General features: G+C 40.4%; 1 protein-coding gene across 1 annotated transcript in view; it reads left to right on the forward strand.

Annotated features, from left to right (window-relative positions):
- The window catches only part of LOC124583376 (guanine nucleotide-binding protein-like 1), a 62,586-nt gene that overhangs the window by 19,582 nt on the left and 17,339 nt on the right, over positions 1-25,665 (forward strand). Inside the window, exons 7-9 of the mRNA XM_047131337.1 lie at positions 18,264-18,352; positions 18,463-18,588; positions 18,695-18,820. Of these exons, the coding sequence (XP_046987293.1) occupies positions 18,264-18,352; positions 18,463-18,588; positions 18,695-18,820 (341 nt within the window). The remainder of the gene's footprint in view (positions 1-18,263; positions 18,353-18,462; positions 18,589-18,694; positions 18,821-25,665) is intronic.

The following is a 25,665-nucleotide window of genomic DNA, read 5'->3' on the forward strand; positions in this document are numbered from 1 at the left end:
CAAGGTTCTGGTCAACCATGTCTGACCACCACAATAGAGTATCACTTTATTTTGCACTCCCTTCATATCAGCTCTTCCCATTTTGTGTCGCCCTACACCATTAATCGGAAACTATCAGCAGCTGGATTAGGGAATTGCCATCCCACATGTGGGCTGCCATTAACACCACAGCACTAACAGCTGCACCTGGAGTGCTGCCATGACCAAGAAGCACCACAAACTGCTGATGAATGACATTTCATTCTGTTCAGTGATGAATTGCAGTCCTGCAATACAGTGGATGACCATCGTTGACGAGTGTGGTGGTGACCTGGGAGAGGTCCCTTTCTTCCAGTGTTTTGGAGAACTGGAGGCGTGTTATTCCTGGCATTATGGTGTGGGGAGCCATTGGGCGTGATTTCAGGTCACAGCTGGTAGTGGTGGAGGGAACTCTGACAGCTCATTGGTATGAAACAAACATCTCATCTTCTAGTATAATTGTGCCATTTTTCAACAGGACAACAGTTGTCCGCTCACGGTACATGACTATCAACTGTATACTTGATGTTGAGACACTCTCTTGTTCACCAAGATTCCCAGATCTGTTCTAGATAGAATATGTATAGCACCAGCTTGGACGTTAACTCCTAGTTTGCCTCAGGACAAGATCCAAAGGCTTTTTGACATCTTTCATAATGGAATCAGTGTAGACACCCAGGCCACAGAAGATGCAACACCGTACTGATAAATGGGCTCATACTGTGAAGTTCTTTGTAATTTTAACTTGGTTTTGTAATCACTGAAATAATGGCACATAGCCTCTCAACGCATAAAATTTCATTTCATTTTCTTGTCCCATTAAGGGTACTTCATTTTTTACTCAAGCATTGTATTTTTGAAACTAATGTCTGCTGGTGGTGCATACAATTTCTGCACAAGTAAGTCTAATGCACTTTTATTTGCTTGTTCATTATTAGTTGCAGTGTTTGTTGCCACTGCTAGAAAGTAATCATTGAATTTGGTGGCCAGTGACTTGAAAGTGCACCATTTCTGCCAGAGCTATTTTCTGGGAGTTCAGTTTCATTTGCATCTCTGTTTTACTTTGTTTCTGGTCTAATAAATTTCCAAACAGGTTTTGCCTTGTTCTTGAATGTTGTATTTTTGAGTATAGTACATAGTTTTGCTGGAGGATTTTGCAATACTGGTTGTAATGGAGTTTCAAGCCTTGACTACTGTAGAACTGTCTCTCCCAAGCACACGGCACTTTTACACCAGGAGTTATCCATCCCTTGTACATGTCTCTGTTCAATTTTGTCCTTATTTGCTTTAGGGGGAAACAAGACTCCAAAGTGCTGTAGAAATTAGTTTTAAGAGAGAATTAAATTTTCCATTAATGGCATCTGCTTTATAAATGTCTCCTATGTGTTCTTCCCATAATTTCTCTCTAAATACCAAGTCATTGCTTATGATTCTGAGATATACTTCACTGATTTGGACCTAAATGGTCAGTAATTTTTATTGTTAACATTTGACCATCCTGGTCAGATAAACCATTGACTATTGGTTTTACAGTTAAATTAGTCTAGGTTGTTGGGGGCTAAAACAAATTGTCAGCGGCTGTTGCCCTATATCCACCGAGTATCATATGGAATTTTGCTGTGGACAAATCCAGAGCTGGAAGTCAACAACTGTAGGTGCCCTCATTCAGTACCAACTGGTAGAAAATCAGCATTATATATACCACAAACAGTGACTCTCAGGTTAAGTTTACATAAACTTATTAAAATTGTTTCTAGCTTCTTTATGAAGCATATGATACTTCCTGCTCGTAAACTCCCAATATTACAAGCTGCTTATTTTCTTATCCACAGTTGTAGCATGTGTATGAGAAAGCTGTTCAACACATTTGGTAAAGTGAAGGGTCTGGGATGTAACTCAATTTTTGGTATATTTAGTCGCTCCTCCTTTTTTCTTATTGATTCTGTAGTAGTATGGTATTAGCTTGTAGCCATCCAGATGAGTGAATGTACTTAATACTAAAAAAATGGGTGGTAAATCAAAAATTAGTTAAGTCTTAATGCTGTTACATGTGTCTATGTGACACATGACAGTAAGTTATAGATGAATGGTTGCATTTCCCATAGATGGCATGATGACTAAGTTGGTATGTATCGGACCCCCAAATCCAATGATTAGGTACATTGATTCCAAAAAGTCTTAGGAAATTTTCTGATACTTAGTATGTCGTTGGTCTCTGCCTGTGGCTTATGTGTATGAAAAACTCAAGCAGCACTATGACTATAGACAGTTTTAATTGTATATCCTTTTGTACCTGGATACATAAATTAGTCCTTTGATTGGAATAACTTCAGTACGTACAAGAAGCTAAAGAACCATACCTAATGAAGCATATTGTTTTAAGACCAATCTTGGGCTTGTGACCGTATTATTTTCACAGCTAAATATTAAAATTTTAGAAGTAACAGATGAACAATGTAGGAAAAGACAGATTGCTACTTACCGTAAAGAGGACACGTTAAGTTGCAGACAAGCTCAATTAATTGTGCCTTTCTGCAGCATAACATTTCTTCTTTGCAGTAAGTAGCAATCTGTCTTTTCATATATTGTTGATATTCCTACCTGGTGCTTCCATTGCTGAAGTAACAGATGAATAATTTAAAAGTAAAGATAACAACTCATCAAATAGTAGAGTCATTCAGCCACAGATAGATACATATAAAAGAATTAGCTTTTGTGTGTCTCCTGTTTTTGAGCAAGAGTGTGTGCGCACGTGCGCGTGCACACACACACACACACACACACACACACACACACACACACACACACACACACGTGCCTAATAGTTTGGGGCATAAGTTCATAGTGTTTTTGTTTTGCGTATTTGTATTCTGGGTGCAGTGGCTTTATTTATTGATTGCCATTTCTTATTTATAGTCCACTGTTGCTGTTTGAGTTACATATTGTCATTTTGTCATTTGGAGATAGTGAGTGGAGCTGTGGACACTAGACAGTGGAGTGCCAAGTGGAGAAATCTGAACATTTTCAACATATTCTTTTGTTTGAGTTCAATAGAGGGAGGCAGCCAGAAACATTTGTGTCATGTACGGAGATAATGGCATTGGATAGAGCACAGAAGTAAAATGTTTTTCTTGTTTTAAGGAGGATTGTTGTGACATTAGTGACTCTCCACATTTAGAAGGATCTTCGAGATTTGTCACACCATTGTGTGACATTTGCATGCACAGGGGAAGATTCAAGTATTGTATTATAGGTGCCACATCAGCAGATGGCCATTTAGGCATCTCTGCTTATGAACAACACTGACCATTCATGTCCTGTGTCATTACAGGTGATGACAAAAAGTGTCTTTATGCTAACACGAGGAAAAAAAAAGGAATGGTTGAGCCCAAACAAAGCAGCAACTTCCTGTACAATGACTTGTGCATATTCACAAAAGATAAAGTTACGCATCTGGTGAAACGGTGACAATGTGGTGTACTATGAATTGCTTCCCTGAGGCGTAACCATGATGTTGATATTTGTTGTCAACAATCGAGATGTCTTGCAGACACAGTCCAAGAATATTGACAAGGAAGTGATGCTACTCCATGATACATGATAATGCCCGCCCGCATTCTGCTAGACTGAGAAAGAACACGATACAGGAGTTGGGTTAGGAAGTCATTCTGCACCCACCTTATCACCCTCAGATTTTCACCTCTTCCACAGTCTATCAAAGAGCCTTCAGGGCCTTCCTTTCCTGATGAAAATGCACTCCAAACATGGCTCGACAGGTTCTTCACCTCAGCAGTCCACAGATTTCTACAGTTGCGGAATTGAAAAGTTACCCCAGCATTGGCAGACTGTTGTAAATAGTGAAGGAGAATATATCACTGATCACTGAAGTTATGTGTTATGTGTGTTGGTTGTGTTTATGAAACTTACGGAAAACGCTACGAACATATGTGCCAACCCAATACATTGTGCCAGCCAAATACACAGTCAGTGCTGCTGGCTGACACACACACACACACACACACACACACACACACACACACACACACACACACACCATTTTGCTGGCCAAACACACAATACTGGGACTGCAGGTGGACTGTGGTGAAGGATTGAATTTGGTGTAGTGGGAGAGGGAGGAGGAATTGGGAAGGTGTGGGTGACAGCTTGGAGAGAGGCAGCAGGTATGCAAGATACAAATGTGGGAGGGAGAGGTAGCTGGTGCACAGGACAGAAATGAGAGACATGGGCACCACGGCTTCTGAGTTCGTACAGCACACATTGATGATGCTGTGAGTGAGTGGATTGGGAGCGGGGTGACAGAAGAGAGGAAGAACTATAGGGAGAGGGTATGGGGCAGGAGATTAGCAGGTATTGAGGCCAGAAGGATTATAATAATGAAGGATGAGTTGCAAGGATGACTTGCATCTACACAGTTAGAAAAGTTGGTGCTGGGGGGAAGGATCCAAATGCCACAGGCTGTGAAGCAGCCATTGTAATCAAGCATGCTGCACTCAGCAGTGTGTTTTACTATTAGGTGGCCAACTCTGCTCGTTGCTACAATTTGGCAGTGGCCATTCATTCAAGTGGTATTGACCACATAAAAAGCTGTACAGAAATTGCAGGAGAGCAAGCGCATGACATGACTACTTTCACAGGTTCTCGTGCCGAGATGAGATAGGATAATCCTGTGATGGGACCAGAATAGAATGTGCTTGTAGGTCTTGCAGTTGGGTCTCCCAAAGGAGTCTGACTCATGACATATGATTGAGAGTGTGAGTGGCATTGGGATGGACCAGTACATTGGGTTAGTTGAGTGGACAGGAGAATACCACTTTAAAATGGGTGGGAAGGAGTATGGGTGGCATGTCCTTCATTTCTGGGCTCGCTGATAGATACTCAAAGACCTGGCAAAAGACATGGTTAAATTGCTCCACTGCATGTTGATATTGGAGGGGGGCAGCAGGGTGGTCATTTGCAGCTTGTTCTTAGGGTGTGACGGGAGGATTAGGGGTGTTTGGAGACATGGCATGGGAAATCTGTTTGCGGAATAAGTTTGGGGGCTAGCCTGCCTGTAAAGGCCTTTGTGAGACCTTCAGCCTACTGGGAAAGGGAATTATTTTTTTGTCACTCCAAATAAACCATCCACAGTTGGCCAGACTATATGGGAGTGAATTTTTGTTATAGAAGGGATTACGGCTGTCGGCATTGTTGATGACTAGTGTGGACAGAAGTATGGATGGAGCCATGAGAGAGGTGGAGGTCAATGTCCAGGAAGGTTGCTCATTTAGCTGAGAAGGTTCAGTTGAAGTGAATGGGAGAAGTGTTGAGGCTACAGAGAAAGAGATTATGGTATTTTGACCCTTGGTTCAGATAACGGAGGTACATTAGGAAGCTTCCCTCTAAATGGTTCATAAACAGGTTAGCATAGGAGGGTGCCATGCTGCTGCCCATGGGAGTGTGGCAGATTTGTTTGGATATCTCCCCCTCAAAGGAAATGTAGTTAGGTGTGAGAATAGTCAGTAAGATGTATAAGGAATGAAAGGTCATATCAAAACACCTTCAGTCATCTAAATTCCCATTTTTATTTTATTTGTGCAACCAGTTTTTTGTTATATTGTGCCATCTTCAGGCCCCATGATCGATATGTAGGAAGAATTCCACCTTTTGTACAGAGGTGGGATTCTTCCTGCACTTTGGTCAGGGGACCTGAAGATGGCATAAGGTAATACTGAAACTGGTTGCACAAATAAAATAAAACTGGAAATGTAGGAAGTAGCTCATATCACTAAGAATGTAGTGAATTAAATAAGCACATCCACCAGTAAGTGTGTTCTGATTAATAAAAACACACATGAATTAAATTAAAATCATGAATTAAAAGGCCATAATGTTGCAGAGTTGAAGAGCAAATGAAGAGACATGAATATGAAGTAATGGGAAAACACTAGATCTTGCAGTAGGTGGTGAAAAAGGGGGGGGGGGCGTAGAACAAAGAACTTATTCAAGACCAAGATAGTGGGGCTCATTGTCTGGTGACAGAATACAAACTTGACAAAAATCCCAAATAAAACAAGATGTGAGATTTTGGGGGAAAGAATTCGAACAGGAGTTTAAAATACACCAGCAACCAGAGCAGGCTAGAAATAATTGTAATAGTAATCATAATTAGTGTTACTTGGTGTTTGTAAGTAACTTGCTATCTGAACTGTGAATAGTTTTGTTCCCTCCAGCCACCTGGTGGAATATTTTCTACCGAAAGATTGTGTAATCTGTTTTTTTAGAGGTGTACAGAAAAGGGCAGTGAATGCATATAAGATACTTGTACAACTTGTTCCACAGTGCTGCTCCACTATTTGATATCCTTATGTAGAGAGGATGATAGACGCTGTCAAAGAAGATCCACATCTAAGACTAAAAAGTTTTTATATGTCATATGGATGATTAACAACAATTTGAAAAGGATAAATGCTGAGACTTGCTACACAGAGGAGATGTTTAGTGACAGACATACACGTTGAAAATTCCACTGTTAAATGCAGAGGAGAGAGTGAATAGGTGGAACGAATTCAATGAGGGCCTCTTCGAGGGGGAGGACTTATCTGATGACATGATAGAATAAGAAACCAGAGTCAATAGGGAAGAGATGTTGTTGTTATTGTGGTCTTCAGTCCAGAGACTGGTTTGATGCAGCTCTCCATGCTACTTTATCCTGTGCAAGCTTCTTCATCTCCCAGTACCTACTGCTACCTAGATCCTTCTGAATCTGTTTATTGTATTCATCTCTTGGTCTCCCTCTACGATTTTTACCCTCCACACTGCCCTCCAATACTAAATTGATGATCCCTTGATGCCTCAGAACATGTCCTACCAACCGAATCCTTCTTCTAGTCAAGTTGTGCTACAAATTTCTTTTCTCCCCAATTCTATTCAATACCTCCTCATTAGTTATGTGATCTACCGATCTAATCTTCAGCATTAATCTTTAGTACCACATTTCGTGAGCTTCTACTCTCTTCTTGTCCAATCTATTTATCATTCATGTTTCACTTCCATACATGGCTATACTCCACACAAATACTTTCAGAAACGACTTCCTGACACTTAAATCTATACACAATGTTAACAAATTCCTCTTCTTCAGAAACGCTTTCCTTGCCATTGCCAGTCTACATTTTATTTCCTCTCTACTTTGAGCATCATCACTTACTTTGCTTCCCAAATAGCAAAACTCATTTACTACATGAAGTGTCTCATTTCCTAATCTAATTCCCTCAGCATCACCCGACTTAATTCGATTACATTCCATTATACTCATTTTGCTTTTGTTGATGTTCATCTTATATCCTCCTTTCAAGACACTGTCCATACCGTTCAACTGCTCTTCCACGTCCTTTGCTGTCTCTGACAGAACTACGTCATCGGCGAACCTCAAAGTTTTTATTTCTTCTCCATGGATTTTAATACCTACTCTGATTTTTTTCTTGTGTTTCCTTCAATGCTTCCTCAATATACATATTGAATAACATTGGGGATAGGCAACAACCCTCTCTCACTCCAACCACTGCTTCCCTTTCATGCCCCTCGACTCTTATTTCTGCCATCCGGTTTGTGTACAAATTGTAAATAGCCTTTCACTCCCTGTATTTTACTCCTGCCACCTTCAGAATTTGAAAGAGAGTATTCCAGTCAACATTGTCAAAAGCTTCTCTAAGTCTACAAATGTTAGAAATGTAGGTTTGCCGTTCCTTAATCTATCTTCTTAGATAAGTCGTAGGGTCAGTATTGCCTCACATGTTCCAATATTTCTACGGAATCCAAACTGATTTTCCCCGAGTCGGCTTCTACCAGTTTTTCCATTCGTCTGTAAAGAATTCATGTTAGTATATTGGAGCCGTGACTTATTAGACTGATAGTTCGGTAACTTTCACATCTGTCAACACCTGCTTTCTTTGGGATTGGAATTATTATATTCTTCTTGAAGTCTGAGGATATTTCGCCTGTCTCATACATCTTGCTCATTAGATGGTAGAGTTTTGTCAGGCCTGGCTCTCCCAAGGCTGTCAGTAGTTCTGATGGAATGTTGTCTACTCCTGGGGTCTTGTTTCAACTTAGGTCCTTCAGTGCTCTGTCAAACTCTTCACGCAGTATCATATCTCCCATTTTATCTTCATCTACATCCTCTTCCATTTCCGTAATATTGTCCTCAAGTACAATGTCCTCATACAGACCCTCTATATACTCCTTTCGCCTTTCTGCTTTCCCTTCTTTGCTCATAACTGGGTTTCCATCTGAGCTCTTGATATTCATACTGGTGATTCTCTTTTTTCCAAAGGTCTCTTTAATTTTCCTGTAGGCAGTATCTATCTTACTCCCAGTGATATATGCCTCTACATCCTTACATTTGTCCTCTAGCCATCCCTGCTTAGCCATTTTACACTTCCTTTCAATCTCATTTTTGAGACATTTGTATTCCTTTTTGCCTGCTTCATTCATTTATTTTTATATTTTCTCCTTTCATCAATTAAATTCAGTATCTCTTCTGTTACCCAAGGATTTCTACTAGCCCTCGTCTTTTTACCTACTTGATCCTCTGCTGCCTTCACTATTTCATCCCTCAAAGCTACCCATTCTTCTTCTACTGTATTTCTTTCCCCCATTCCTGTCAATCATTCCCTAATGCTCTCCCTGAAACTCTCTACAGCCTCTGGTTCTGTCATTTTATCCAGATCCCATCTCCTTAATTTCCCACCTTTTTGCAGTTTCTTCAGTTTTACCCTACAGTCCATAACCAATAGATTGTGGCTAGAGTCCACATCTGCCCCTGGAAATGTCTTACAATTTAAAACCTGGTTCCTAAATCTCTGTCTTACCATTATATAAGCCATCTGAAACCTTCCAGTATCTCCAGGCCTCTTCGATGTATACAACCTCTTTTCATGATTCTTGAACCAAGTGTTAGCTATAATTAAGTTATGCTCTGTGCAAAATTCTACCATGCAGCTGCCGCTTTCATTTCTTACCCCCATTCCATATTCCCCTACTACGTTTCCTACTCGTCCTTTTCCTACTATCGAATTCCAGTCACCCATGACTATTAAATTTTCGTCTCCCTTGACTATCTGAATAATTTCTTTTGTCTCGTCATACATTTCATCAATCTCTTCGTGATCAGCAGAGCTAGTTGGCATATAAACTTCTACTACTGTGGTAGGCGTGGGCTTTGTGTCTATCGTGGCCACAATAATGTGTTCACTAGGGACACGATAGCGGATCTAGTATTAGAATCAGAATTTAGAAGAGCTTTAGAAGACTTAAAATAAAATAAGGCAGAAGAGATTGATAACTTACCATCAGAATTTCTAAGACCATTGTGAGAAGTGACAACAGAAAGATTATTCACATTGTTATGTAAAATGTATGAGACTGACGACATACCATCAGACTTTCGGAGAAACATCATCCTCACAGTTCCGAAGATTGCATGAGCTGACAAGTGCGAGAATTGCCGCAAAAGCAGCTTAATAGCTCATACATCCAAGTTGCTGACAAGAATAACACACAGAAGAATGGAAGAGAAAACTAAGGAACTGTTACATCGTGATGAGTTTGACTTTAGAAAAGGTAAAGGTACCAGAGAGGCAGTTCTGACATTGCGATTGGTAATGGAAGCAAGGCTGAAGAAAAATCAAGACATGTTCATAGGATTTGTTGACCTGGAAAAAGTGTCCAACAGTGTAAAATGGTCCAAGATATTTGAAATCCTGATAAAAATATGTTTAGCTATAGGGAATGATGGATGATATACAATAAGTACAAGAGCCAAGAGGGAACAGTAGGAGTGGAAGACAAAGAATGAAGCACATGGATTAAAAGGGATGTAAGTTTGGAATGTAGTCTTTTGCCCCTGCTGTTCAATCTATACGTTGACGAAGCAGTGATGAAAATAAGAGAAATTCAAAAGTGGGATTAAAATTCAAGGTGAAAGAATTTTAATGTTAAGATTTGCTTATGGAAAAGGATTACTGTGTCTGTTAAATGGAATGAACAGTCTGATGAGTACAGAATATGGACTGAGAGTAAATTGAAGAAAGGCAAAAGTAAAGAGAAGTAACAGAAATGGGAAAGTGAGAAACTTAACATCATAATTCATTATCACAAGGTAGATGAAGTTAAGGAATTCTGCAACCTAGGTAGCAAAATAAGCCATGACGGATGTACCAAGAGGGACATAAAAAGTGGACTAGTAATGACAAAAAGGGCATTCCTGGCCAGGGGAAGTCTACTAGTGTCAAACAAAGGTTATGAGGAAGAAATTTCTGAAAAAGTACATTTGGAGCACAGCATTTTATGGCACTGAGACATGGACCGCAGGAAAATTGGAACAGAGGAGAATCAAAGCATTTGAGATGTGGTGAATCAAAGCATTTGAGATGTGGTGCTGTAGAAGAATGTTGAAAATTAGGTGGACTCATAAGCTAACGAATAAGGAGGTCCTCCGCAGAATCACCGAGGAAAGGAATACACCGAAAACACTGACAGGAGGAAAAGACAGGATGATACAACATCTCTTAAGACGTAGGGGAATAACTGGCATGGTACTAGAGGGAGCTGTAAAAACTATGTAGTTGTATAAAGTGTGGGATAGATCCAGCAAATAACTGAGGATGTAGGTTGCAAGTGCTACTCTGAGATGAAAAGTTTGGCACAGGAGAGGAGTTTGTGATGGGACGCATCAGACCAGTCTGATGACTAATGACTCAGAAAAAAATCATATTATTAGCTATCAGACAAATATTTCATCACACATGGTGAAAAGAAAAGGAAAGAGAACCACTCAGACATGTGCATAATTCCATAACTCGCACACTCATGGCCATTGTGGTCTCTGGGTACTAACAAGGGAACCTCCCTATCGCACCCTACCTCAGATTTAGTTATAAGTTGAAAAACTGAACACAGATCTATCGAGAAAACAGGAAGAAGTTGTGTGGAACTATGAAAAAAATAAGCAAAATATACAAACTGAGTAGTCCATGCGCAAGATAGGCAACATCAAGGAAAATGCGAGCTCAGGAACGCCGTGGTCTCGTGGTTAGCGTGAGCAGCTGTGGAACGAGAGGTCCTGGGTTCTAGTCTTCCCTTGAGTGAAGAGTTTAATTTTTCATTTTCAGACAATTATTATCTGTCACCAGTGTCGTATAGAATATATCAGACGTGTTTTCCCGCGGAGGAATCGGTTGACCTATGACCTTGCGATCAAATGTTTTCGGTTCCCATTGGAGAGGGACGTCCTTTTGTCTACTAATCGCAGCGTTTTGCGGTGCGGTCGCAAAAAACAGACAATAAACTTATTACAGTGAACAGAGACGTCAATGAACGAACGGACAGATCATAAATAAAGAAAATAAATTTTTTACTTGAGGGAAGATTTGAACCAAGGACCTCTTGTTCCACAGCTGCTCACGCTGACCACGGGACCACAGAGCTCCTGACCTCATGTTTTCCTTGATGTTACATATGTCGCACATGGACTACTCACTTTGTATATTTTGCTTATTTTTTTCATAGTTCCACACAACTTCTTCCTGTTTTCTCGATTGATCTGTGTTCAGTTTTTCAAGGCCTATCCACTTGCATGGGGAGGGGGCAGGGGGGAGGGAGAGACAAGGGGAGAGTAGAGTAGAGAAAAGTAAAAGATTATGCAGGTGTGCTGATGGAATAGAAGGTGTATGTAGGGCTTTCTTGGGAGGGGGAAGGGGACGTGCAGGATCAGGACAGAGACTAGTGAAAGTTAAGGCCAGTGGGTTATGGGAATGAAGAATATGTTGCAGGGAGATTTCTCACCTGCACTGTTCAGAAAATCTGGTGTTAGTGGGAAGAATTCAGGTGGCACAGACTGTGAAGCAGTCATTAGCAAGTGCACTGTGGTGGGCAGCATGCTCAGCAGTCGGGTGTTCCATCTGTCTCTTGGCCCCAGTTTAGCAGTGCCTGTTCATGTGGACAGAAAGCTTGTTAGTGGTCATGCTCACTTTGGATGTGGCACATTGGTTGCAGCTTTCACAGGTGGGTCTGCCTTTGATGAGGGAGGAGATGCCTATGACAGGAATGATGGAGGTGGTTGTGAAGGAATGTATGGGACAGATTTTGAATCTAGGTCTATCACAGGTGTACCATGGGGTAAGGTGTTGAGAACAGGGTTTGAGTAGGGACAGAAAGGCTGTTGTGTAGTTTGGGTAGCAGACGGAGTAGCACTGTGGGAGTGATGAGGAGGATAGTAGGGACGATATTTCTTATTTCAGGGCCAGACGAGAGAGAATAAAAACTCGGGCAGAGAATTTGACTCAGTTGCTTCAGTCTTGGATGGTACCGAGTCACAAGGGGAGTGTTCCTTTGGAGCTCTACAGTGGGTAATTGGACAAGATGTGGGAGATCTGTTTCGGGGCGGGTTGGGGAGAGTAATTTCACTCTGTAGAGGTCTCAGTGAGACTCTCCGCACATTTCGAGAGGGACAGCTTGTCACTATAGATGCAGTCAGCATGGGTTGCTAGGCTGTATGGAAGGGACTGCTAGGTGTCGTACAGGTGAAAGCTGTCGAAGTGGAGATATTGTTGGTGGTTAGTAGATTTGATATGGACATAGGTACAGATGTAGCCATCCTCGAGGTGGAGGTTGACATCAAGGAAGTGGATCATTGAGCTGAGGAGGAAAAAGGTGAAGCAGATGGGGGAGATGATGTTGAGGTTCTCGAGAAATGGGATAGGGTGGCCTGACCCTCAGTCCACATCGTGAAGGTGTTGTCAATGTATCCAAACCAAGTGAGTGGTTAGGGAGTCTGAGTGGTTAGGAAGGATTCCTCTAGTTGACACATGAATAGGTTGGCATAGGATCACATCAAGTTGGTGCCCATTGCTGTGCCAGTAATTTGTTTGTAGATGGTGCCTTCAAAGGAGAAGTAATTGTGATGAGGAAGTGGTTGGTTGTGGTGACCAGGAAGAAGGTTGTAGGTTTGGAATCAGGCAATGGGAAAGGTATTGTCAATAGTGGCAAGCTTTAGGCATTCGGGACATAGTGTAGAGGGAAGTGGAATTGATAGTGATGAGCTGGGTGCTGGATGATAGAAGAATAGGACATGTGAAGAATCAGTTGAGGAAATTCTTAGTGTCTTTTGTGTAGGAGGATAGGTTATGGTTAATATGCTGAAGGTGTTGGTCCACAGGGCACAGACTCTCCCTGTGGGCATACAGTAACCAACCACAATGGGACATCCTGTGTGGTTGGGTTTACGTACTTCAGGAAGCGTGTAGAATGTCAGAATATGGGGGTGAGGAGGGAGAGGTTCTGGGATGGGCTTTGGGGTCTGTAGAGGGACTGGAGCTCCTGCTGGATTTCTGAAAAGGGGTCTCTGTGGCAGGACTTGTAAATGGACGTATTCCGGTAGTTCATAACCACAGCAGTGGAGCCTTTGCCTTTGCCGGGATCGTAAGTTGGTACTTGTAGTCCAGGGAATAGCATCTTTGACTAGTAATCAAATGTCCTGGGTCCCAGGTTCACCTTCACCACAGCTGAAACTTTGAGAAAAATCATCAGCGATGAGAGGAGCTGATAGAGGTTCTGGACACCCTCTTGCCCTTCAGGTGGGAAACTGCCCCTAAAAGGTGGAAGAATCTGCGATGATTAACAGCATAAGGATGAATAAGGCAATGGAAACCGCTGTATTAAAGACACAACATCCGGTGTACCCACAGAACTTCTGCACTGTAATTAAGAAAAGTGTCCTCTCCATTGTGTAATGAAGCAGGGTTGTCCACTGCTATCCTGTTTTGGTTTTACACTCTTTCAGTAACTTAGTTAAGCAATGAACTTTTTTTTTTCATTGTCACTTCTCAGATTCCGACTACAGATTCTGTGGCCTTCAGCCTCATAGTGCGTCAAGTCGGTGCCAGAATGTGATGTGACAATACTTGAAACAGAAACTTAACATTTCCGGTCCGTGCCAAAAAAGTGTAATTGTATTCGGCTTTGAACATGTAACGCGTATTGTGAACATTGTTAAAGACTGGAGGTTTTTGACCTTCCTAATGTGACGATTATTAAGTGTAAGAGGTCTAGTCACATGAATATTGTGTGTGTGAATGATAACAAATAAATCGCACTGTGGTTGTCATAAGTGTTCAACAATGAATACAGTCTTGACTTTTGATTGTGGAAAACATAATCTAGGATCCTGGCTTCTTATTTGCAGTGTGATTTAGGTGAGACGGACGCGGCTGCCGAGAAGACAATATTGAATAAGCAAAGCAAGGTAGGTCAGGAACACTGCACACTATCTACTGGGTGACGAAATGTTTCACTACATCTGGTTGTGACGTGAACTTTAAGTGGCGCTAATACAAGGATTCAGCCCGGCATGTTACATTTGGCAAAAGATTCCAGATTAGTCTGCCAATTGGGTCTCTGGTAGGGGACTGCCAAGGAAGAAGCGACCATGAGAAAAATACGGATTAACCAATGAAAGGGCAACATTGTATGAGTTGGAGTGTCAAATGTCACAAGTTTGAATATGGTAGGGAAGCTACAAAATATGAAAAGAGAAATGCAAAGGCTCAATCTATATATAGAGGGGGTCAGTGAATTTAAATGGAAAGAAGATAAGGATTGCTGGTCGGATGAATATAATATAATATAATATCAGCAGCAGCAGAAAATGGCATAACGGAAGTAGCATTCATTATGAATAGGAAGGTAGAGCAGAGACTGTGTTACTGTGAACAGGTAAGTGACAGGGTTGTTCTCGTCAGATTCAATAGGATCCAGTGCTGACAATAGTAGCTCAGGTAAATATGCCAACATCACAAGCAGAAGAGGAAGAGACGGAGGATATTGAACAGATGATTCAGTATGTAAAGGAAGATCAAAATCTACTAGTAATAGGGGCTTGGAATGTGGTTGTAGGGGAAGGAGTAGAAGAATTGATTACAGGAGAATATGGGCTTGATAGTAGGAGTGAGTCTGCAGTAAATTCCAGTGAATACTCTCAAATCACAAGAGGAGTAGTTACACATGAAAAAGTCACAGACACATGGGAAAATTCCAGGTGGATTACATCATGGCCAGACAGAAATTTCAAAATCATATATTGGATTGTAAGGTATATGCAGGAGTAGATATAAACTCAGCTCACAATTTAGGTATGGTGAAGAGTATACTGAATTTCAAGAGAATTGTCCTGAACATAACTGTGGAATGAAGTGGGACGTGGAAGTATTGAGGAATGATGAGATACATTTGAAGTTCGCCCAAGATATGGATACTGCTATAAGGGGTACCAACCAGGCAGTTCATTGGAAGAGGAATAGGTATCTCCAAAAAGACCAATCACAGATGCCATACAGACAAACATTGATACAAGAAAGGTAATTTGTGAAGAAACTTTGGGTAATAGAAGAGATACTGTAGTTGATTGACAAAAGAAGATAGTATAAAAATGTTCATGGAGATTCAGGAATACTCTAATATAAGACACTTAGGAACGTAGTAATAGGAAATACAGAGAACCCAAGATGAAATGGTTGAAGGAAAAATGTGAAGAAATTGAGAAAGAAATGGTTGTTGGAAGAACTGACTCAGCTTACTGAAAAGTCAAAACAACCTTTGGTAAAATTAAAAGCAAAGGCAGCAACATTTAGAATTCAATGGCGATTTCACTGTTAAGTGCAGAGGGAGCTAGTGGAAAGGTAAAGAGAGTACATTGAAGGCGTGTGTGAGGGGAGGAATTATCTGATGACATGATAGTACTAGAGTCAGAATTTAAAAGAGCTTTGGAAGATTTGAGATCACATAAGGCAGAAGGGATGGATAACTTTCCATCAGAATTCCTAAAATCATTGGGGGAAATGGTAATCAAAAAACTTTTTGAGTTAGTGTGTAGAATCTATGAGACTCAGGATGCACCATCAGATTATCAGAATCTGCACAATTCCGAAGATAGCAAGAGCAGATAAGCATTAGAAGTATCACATAATTAACTTAACAGCTCATGTTTCCAAGTTGCTGATAAGAATAATATGCAGGAGAATGGGAAAGAAAATTGAGGATCTGTTAGATGACAATCGTCTTGGCTTCAGGAAAGATACAGGCACCAGAGAGACATTCATGACGATGCAGTTGATAATGGAAGCAAGACTGAACAAAAATCAAGACACATTTATAGGATTTGTTGACCCAGGAAAAGCATTTGACAGTGTAAAGTGGTGCAAGATGTCTGAAATTCTGAGAAAAATAGTAGTGAGTTATAGAGAAAGGCAGGTAATATGCGATATGTGCAAGAAGAAAGAGTAAGACTGGAAGACCAAGAACAAAGTGCCTGGATTAAAAAGGGCATAAAACAGGGCAGGGATGCAATCTACCTCCACACACACACACACACACACACACACACACACACACACACACACCTACAATGCCATCTTTACAGCAAAGAAGCAATGACTGAAAGTTTCAGCAGGGGGAAAAATTTTGGGGTGTTTCAGTTCGAAAGAAAACCAAGCTCGTTTTCCATATCTCATTACCTTGTTATTGACAGAATGATAAACCTTAGTCTTCCATTTTTACTTCCCAATACGTAAAATTCACTTGGGTGCCCCCTCATTTTGCTAAGTGTGATGCGGCTCTGCAGTGTAAAACAAACTTACTTACAAAGAAAAAGGAATCAGTGGACATGGAAGAAGTGCTCAGTTCTGGAAACAGTTAAATTCAGGTTGAATGCTTCTCCTTTTTTTCTCCTCCTTTCCTTTCCATTCTCTTGCTATGGTGCTGTTATTGCGTCCTGGGCACTGAAATGTATAGTAACAAAAGATGTAGTTGATAATAAGGGTGCATGGACTAAAAAGATAGTATCTAGATTTATAAGTAGGAGGAAACTCATACTGGAGGAGAAAGATGCATTAGGTAATACAGCTCGGTAAGAGGTTCAGTATGTGATTGGTCTCTAACTCTGTTACTCATCCTACTTTTGAGGCCCAAAACTATTCAGCAGCTGATAGCTAGTGAAGCTGCTCTTGGTGAAAAGTTTGCACTCAACACAGATCTGTTGACTGAGCTCTTATTACAATCAGAGTTTGCTTTCCTGAGTATCTTATTCAAAGCTGTAAAATATGAGACAAGTTCAGTTATCTTTTTGGCTTGAACTATACCTTGTACTGTCAGGTAATAAAATTAATTATGAAATATAAGTGTTATAGCACCACTGAAACACAGCAGTTATCAATACACTGAATTAATAACTGTTGTGTTTCAGTGGTGCTATAAAATAAAATTAATTTTATTAACAAATTTGAAGTAGTATATTTGGTTTGAAACATCTTTTGTTTGACTTACGTTGAAACTCCAAATTGTGGCAGGAAACTGGTGGAACAGTTTTGAAGTATTAACGCAATTATGTAGATAGGTGGTTCATTGTGAAGTCAGACATTAAACTCCTAATCACATTGGTCACAATATGAATCTTAATTTAACCATTACTGTTCCAGTTCGTAAGAATCCAGTAATGCTGGTAAGCATCCTCAGTAAGAAAAACTGCTCAGTGGCAGAATAAAATGTACTTGTTGGCTAAATAGTCTATTGTTCATTTCATTATTTGGAGATGCCAAGACAATAATTACGTCTGTGTTGTCTCATTATACCTCACTTATTTTTCCTTTCGTAGTGACTGCTCACAAAATATGAATATAATTAATAATTTAATAATGAAGCTAATTAGTATGTTAGAAATGCATGGTGATATGCGTATTGCTTTGTGAGATAATTAAGTATGTGAGTTTCTGACACTTTTTTCAGTTGTAAGCATTATTTGACACCATTAAGACATTTAGAGATATTGTAAATAGTCAATAACTGTATATCTGAACATTGCAATTTACTATGAATTTGAAATCTTGCATCTTTAGCAAGCTCTCAGGAGCTCAGAATGCTTATTGCTGCCTGTACAAGAGGAATTGTTGTCTTTCCTAAAATCATTTGTTATTAAATATTGCATCCACAGTTTTCCACTTAGATTGGAATCTAGGCTCCTCATGTTATTTCAGCAACACTTGGGGATGATACAATATTACTCACATAACAGAATGAGGTGGTAGTTTCTGGTATGCAGAGCTTGGAGCGAAATAGAAATGAATCATATTAATGTACAATGACAATTTTTGTCACAGTTCTGGATCAGTATCAGATTCTGTTGTATTTCTTTGTAGTTGACCTTAGTTCCTGGCAAAGTAAAATCTCCGAGGAGATGGAAACAGAGTACGAATGTGATGATTTAGAAATAGAAGAAACTGTGGAAGTAAGTTGATGAAAATATTGTTTTTCCACATGAAATCCTGTTGCAATCCATATCCTACAACTGAAATAAATAAATCTAATAAATGATATTTTTCCTTTTTTCTCCCCCAGATGAAAAAGGTAGACACGAGCTATATTGAACATGTAAGGTATCGAGAGGGAGCTCTTACTATTGGCTGTATAGGGCAACCAAATGTTGGGAAATCATCATTAATGAATGCCATAATGGGAAAAAAGGTAAAGTAATAATTATCTTACTGTATTTTCTATATTGATAATGATCTCATGTAATGTAAGTAACAGTGCAGATTGTGTAAAATAAACTACTTGTATAATATTTCAGGTGGTGAGTGTTTCTAGGACCCCGGGTCACACGAAACACTTCCAAACTATTTACCTCACATCAAATGTCAGACTTTGTGATTGTCCAGGTCTGGTTTTTCCATCAAAAGTCCCAAAGACATTGCAAGTAAGTCATTGTAATTTCATTCTTTTCAGGATTATACTACTACTTGTTCTGTAACACCTGATAACAACACTCATTCACCTAAGAGTAATTGTTGTGTTCATTTTAGAGGACACATGGGCTTGAATTGTGAAACATTTACATCAGTTCATTGGCACAGTTACAAATGCAGTTTACTGTATTTATCGTGCGAACTGTGTATCTGTGCACTAATGTTCACACAACACACTATTGTGTTAACACAGCTGACTGAATCTCAGGACAGTTAAAGAATTCCTTAGAAAACAAAGGTCTAAGTCTCAGATGGTTGTGTCAGGTCCCCAGAGGATTTAATTAACGAAATGACAAAGCTATTCTAGCAACGCATAATGTAAAGGTTCAGCCAGTATTTCTTATGCGGACGCCGCGCCGTAAAACCCGGAGTTCCGCAGATACGGAAGGGAAAGTGTCACACAGTACAAATAGCCTCAGCTAGTAAACACATCGAGGATACGGACAGTGCATCTCCCGGACCTTGGAGGGCGAGAAGGAACTTTCTGCCCTGGGACTCTGCCAAACATATTGAAACCAATATAGGTCCACAGCAACGAAATGTCCAGGAAGACCGAAAAATAAGTTAGAGAAAGCGGATGTAAGGGCTGCGTCCGAGCAGAGCAGACCTTCAAAATGAGTATTTAAGGGTGTCCACGAGCAACAGGAAGCAGAGTCATCGCAGAAGTTGAAGAGGGCACAAGCAGACGAGGCCCGGCAGCATCGAGAAGGTAGCAGCCGCTACTGATGAGTCTATAGGAACTGCAACTACGAGAAGACGGTGATGCTCTGGTGGAAGCAACTACAACTGTCAGCTAAGTAGAAGTTTTGCATTGGAATAGTTTTGAACAGGGACAGTTTGTCTCTGCCTCAAGTAGCCTCTACAGTTAGTTTCAGCAATAGAAGGAACAAGCCACTGGCTGGTGCTTGTCTCCTGTGAGATAGGACAAGGGTCCATTATTTATACGAAGAGTGAATTCAAAGGTTGTAGTTCTCGTGAGTAGTCGTTTCCGACATAGAGTGAGAAGTGGAGATTCTGGCTGAATCTATAGAAGTGTACAGAGTAAGGGGAAGGGTCTGACACCTCACATGTCCTTTGTGATATTAGTTCAATAAATTGCGTTAAAGGAGAAATCTCACCTTACTGTTTTGACAGTTCAGTGCTGCCAATTCCCCCCCTCATACCCACTACCTATTGAAAGTATTGTCTAATGTATCTACACCTCCTACACGCCCTTAGACAGTCCAGGAGATTCTACTCCTTCTCACCTCCGTAATAAAGGCTAGTTAAAGGGAACCACAAACCCATAATTGTCATCAACGTGTCGATTGCGCCACGCAGGCTCACCCAACTCTATATTGGTATCCGGGACCCCTGCCAGGACGCAAAAAAAAAAATTGATATCAGATGTGGAGTGGTGCCTTATATGTGTAGATCCATAATACCAGAGTGGGGGAAAGATAAGGAGCAGCAGACAGTTGTACCACCGAGTATCACCGCAAGAAGAAGAGGCTCGTATGAGTACCAGCGCCCAAGACCCGGCAGACCAGAGAGGAGCCCAGCAGCCCAGCGAGAGATCGAGCAGCAGAGCCAGCAATAGGGAGGCCTAGCAGAGCCCAGTGGACGGGACGAGTGGCCCAGCAGCTAGCAGCAGACACAGGCAAGACAGCGTGTCGAAGTAGTAATAAGGTCCTTTGTAATTATAAACAATGACATCCTCCAGTAGTGATAAGAGTGGCATAAGTGCGAAAGATGCGTTAGTTTTAGTTCCTAAGGTTTTTGAGGATAACCAAATGGAATTGCAAGAGTTCATTGAGAATTTGAATGCTTCATTCGATGTTGTTAAAAGTGAGGATGAGAAGTTATTGGTCCAATATGTAAAGTCCAAAATAACAGGGGAGGCCAGGTCGAAACTATTAGTGAGGGATCAAACAAATAATTGGCCGGAGGTTCGAAGCATATTGGAAGAGAATTATTCGGATAAGAGAACCATAGATTTCTATGCATGTTGCATGTTCCAAGCAAGGCAATATCTGGGAGAATCTGTAGCATCTTGGGGTAATAGGATAGACGAGCTATCCAAATCGTTCAGAGTTGCCATAACACGAGTAACAGAAAAGGCACAGCTGAAAGGTGCATTAGAATTGGTTTATGCACTAGGTTGTGCATGCTTTATTCAGGGACTAGTAAATGATAGAATACAGACAATTGTTCACAGCAGAGGGGAAGAAATAAGTCTTGGGGATGCAGTAGAAATAGCACAGCCAGAGGAAAGTGCACTGCTATCGATGAAAGAAAAGGGACGATTTCATAAAGGGGCTCGTAGATAGACAGAAATTAGAAATAACTAGGGAGAAAAATGCTATAATTGTGGGAAAAAGGGTCACATTGCTAGAGAATGTAGGAAACCAAAGATGATTAGTAAAGTACTATGGGTAAAGACACCCACTAGGGCAGAGGAAGCTAGGAGGTTCCAGAATTTTTGTTATAATTGTGATGAGTCAGGGCATACAGATACTAAGTGTAGTAAAATTATAACTGGTGAGAAATGTCAGAGACGTGGGCATAAGGCGACAGACTGCCGAACCCCCAAGTGTTTTATATGTAATAAATATGGACATACCACATACCGATGTATGGAAAAATTAGGAGTAGCCTCGGGAAAAAAGAAAGTGGTTTCGGGAAACTAAGGAGGTGGGATACGGAGCAGTCACATGTTACCACCATCAAATGACCCAAGGTTAGGGTGATAGACTGCGAGGCAGAAAACAATGTTACGACGACTCATTGCAAAGAAATTGGTAGAGGATTGAAGTTTTTAATAGATACAGGAGCACATATTAGTCTAATTAAGAAAGAAGCTATGATCCCAGGATTACCAGTTGACAGAGCACAAGTGCGGAGGTTAAAAGGGGTAACAAATGGTACAGTAAGTACACTTGGCACTGTGATATTAACTTTGAGAATAGTCGAAACTGTGTTGTGGAAACACACATTTCACGTGTTAAGGAAAGGAATAGATGTTCCTTATAATGTTTTGGTAATCACAGATTTTCTACAAAAGCAAAGAGCAGTCATTGATTACAGAAACAGAAAGTTAGAAATAAATGGATGGACAACACCATTATTAGCAGTGCCCAAAGAGGAAGCAACAAAGGAACCAAGAGAAGTACAAAGCATGCGAGAGGTAAATGCGCATCAGAAGGGTAAGGACCCGACAAATGGAAAGTGTGGGAAGAAACGATGTTATAGGCCGTACCACAAAAATTTAAAGGAGCAGAGTGTCGTCGGTTATAGTATCGGGCCGAGACAGCGATCAGGCGGGATGACGCAAAGCCAGGAGCGCTTAAGTCGTGACAGAAGTGGAACAATCGGACCAAGGGAGGAGAAAGTTATGAGAATTTGCGTCAAGGGACATGAAGCTATTTCAGAAGGTGAAGAGATTATTGTACCGAAACAAGAGATAACACAAGGTATTTATGTTCCAGAAGCGATAGTATGAAACGTACAAGGGAAGTGTATCATTAGTGTACTGAATACAAGAAAGGAATAATGTGGTTTAAGTTCCATACAATTAGTGGCAGAAAAGATATGCAATAAAGCCGCAGTACGAAGAGTGCAAGACACGCCGAACAGGCAAAAAGTTATAGGAATCACAGCTTACAGGTCCGAGAAGCTTTACGAATGGAGCATTTAAACGAAGAAGAAAAGCATGAGTTGCAGAAATTGTGTGTGATGTGTTTCATTTAAAGGGGGACAGGTTATTCTTTACAGAAACAGTAAAGCATATCCTTCCGATACTGCCTGAGCACAAAGGCGAAGTTATCAGTGTTCGACCGTATCGGATTCCAGAAGCACAGAAACTGATATTGAGGGAACATATAGAGAAAATGTTGGCTGATGGTATTATTGTGGAAAGTCAGAGTCCCTGGAACGCACCAGTATTGTTAGTTCCAAAGAAGATTGATGCTAGTGGGCAAATGAAGTACAGGTTGGTGACGGATTACATAAAGTTAAATGAGATTTCAGTAGAGGAAGCATTCCCAATACCGAATATATTGGAAATACTGGACCAGTTAGGAAAGGCCAAGTATTTTTCCACGTTAGACTTGGCAAGTGGCTACCATCAGATATTAATGGACCCTCGGGACAGAGAGAAAACAGCTTTCAGTGCCAATTATCAGCACTATTAGTACAAGAGACTGCCAATGGGAATAAAAGGGGCACCCAGTACATTTCAGAGATTAATGAATGTTGCACTAACGGGGTTACTAGGAACCAAGTGCTTGGTGTATTTAGACGATATAATTTGTTAATGGAAGCTCATTGGTGGAACACAATGAAAAATTGAGGGAAATTTTCGATCGACTAAGGGAACACAGGCTAAAGTTGCAGCCAGCTAAGTGTGAATTTTTGCGTAAAGAAGTAGTATTTCTTGGACATAAAATCACAGACAGAGGGGTACAGCTGGATGAAAGGAACATAGAAAAAGTGAAGAAGTTCCCAGTACCAAAAACCAAAAAAGAGTTAAAAGGATTCCTAGGATTAATAGGCTACTATAGGAAATTTCTGAAGGACTTCAGTAAGATTGCAGCACCCTTGCACAAATTGCTGAAGGGAAATGAAAGTTATGAATGGGGAGGACAGCAGCAAGATGCGTTTGAACAGTTAAAAGAGAAGTTAATCAATCCCCCCATATTACAATATCCAGATTTTGAGAAACCGTTCGTTATTACCACAGATGCTAGTGGTGACACGATTGGAGCAGTTTTATCTCAGGGGAAGATTGGAAGCGATTTGCCAATAGCATATGCTTCAAGATCATGAAATAAAGCAGAGAGGAATTACTCAGCAACTGAGCTAGAGTGTTTAGCGTTAGTATGGGCAACAAAACAATTCAGACCATATGTATATGGGAGAAAATTTGCAATTGTCACAGACCATAAGCCACTAACTTGGATTTTCAGTGTGAAAGACCCATCATCGTGTTTATTAAAATGGAGGCTAAAAAAAAAAAATATATATATATATATATATATATATATATATATATATATATCTTCGTCACTTTGTCTCAGTCTGCTTTTTATATATATATATATATATATATATATATATATATATATATATATATATATATATATATATATATATATATATAAAAAAAAAGCAGACTGAGACAAAGTGACGAAGAGGCACAGGCGAAGGAAAGCCAAGAGCTAATAAGAATGACAACCGAGACTAATAAGTTAGAGGAAGAGGAGGCAGAGCTAAGTGAGGAACAGAAAGCCAAAATTTTGAAGGAGGTACATGATAATCCACTAGGCGGACACCAAGGTATTCACCGAACTGTAGAACATTTAAAGAAATACGGTTCATGGAAAGGAATGAAAGGTGATGTTGAGCAATACATTAGAACACGTGATAAATGTCAGCGAAATAAGTTTACGCAGAGTAAGATAAAGATGCCATTAGTTTTACAGACATGGCAGAAACTGTGTTTGGGAAGTGTTATATGGACATAGTTGGTCCTCTAGTTGTAACAACAGGAGGTAATAAATATATTTTAACATTTCAGGATGATTCGAGTAAGTTCACAGTAGCTATTCCAGTGGAGAGGCAAGACACAGATACAGTAGCTGAGAAATTCGTTAAAGAAATTATATTACAATATGGAATTCCATCACTATTGTTAACAGACCAAGGATCAAACTTTCTGAGTCAAGTGTTTAAGATATTATGTAAAATATCGAGAATCAAAAAGATCCAGACCACTGCTTTTTGTCCCCAGACTAATGGAGCGTTAGAAAGGATGCGTCGAACGCTAGTGGAATACTTAAGGCACTTTATAAACGAGGACCACAGCAATTGGGATAAGTGGGTTCCTTACAGTACATTTGTTTTTAATACTACCCCTCATAGCAGCACCGGGTATACCCCATTCGAGTTACTGTTTGGGAGAATTGTGAATGTACCAGGAATCTTACAGAAAGAGACAGCCACAATAGGGTACAATTATGACAATTATGTAGACCAGTTCAAAACAAGAATGCAGGAAGCACATAGGATAGCACGAGAGAAAATAAAAGAGGCAAAATTAACCAACAAGGCTTACTATGACAAGACAGAGAATTCCCGAAACTTTAAAAGATAGGTGACAGAGTGCTGGTACATGACGAGACTGTAAGACATGGGAAATCAAAGAAACTAGATATCCAATTTAGAGGTCCCTACAAAGTAGTGGAAGTAGATTTACCTAATGTAGTATTGAAAACGCATAGAAAGGAATAATTAAAAGTACATGCTAACAGGCTGAAGCCATATTATTAGGCTATAAAATTTCGCTTACAGACCCAGCAGGGTGCCCAGACCAGTGACGTTTTGGATTTGGATTGTCATCTGCGTGGGGTGGTCATACTGTTTTCAAGCGCTTGGAGAAGCAGACAATGTCATAGAAATTCACCCGATAAAGGCTGGCTGTAGTCAGAGCCACGCTGACCGGTCTAAATAGAACGGTAGAATCAATCAGTTCGAATGAGCAATTGCTCAAGAACGGAATGGCCAAGCTGGAACAATTTATCACTTATTCATTGAAAACAACTGATCATGGTTTGAGATGGATGGCAGCATTCATGACGATCAATGAGCAGCTCCTACAGTTGCAAGGCTTGTTTAATGAGATAGGTGTGCAATATGAACAATTAGTAAGTGCCATAGTTAATGCACAGAAGGGTATCCTTGCACCTCTTATTGTGAATCCAGTGGAAATGGTTCAGAATTTAAGATTAATTCAAGACAACTGAAGAGACGTATGATT

The sequence above is a fragment of the Schistocerca americana genome, chromosome 1, assembly GCF_021461395.2.
Source record: "Schistocerca americana isolate TAMUIC-IGC-003095 chromosome 1, iqSchAmer2.1, whole genome shotgun sequence".
NCBI classification, from domain to species: domain Eukaryota; kingdom Metazoa; phylum Arthropoda; class Insecta; order Orthoptera; family Acrididae; genus Schistocerca; species Schistocerca americana.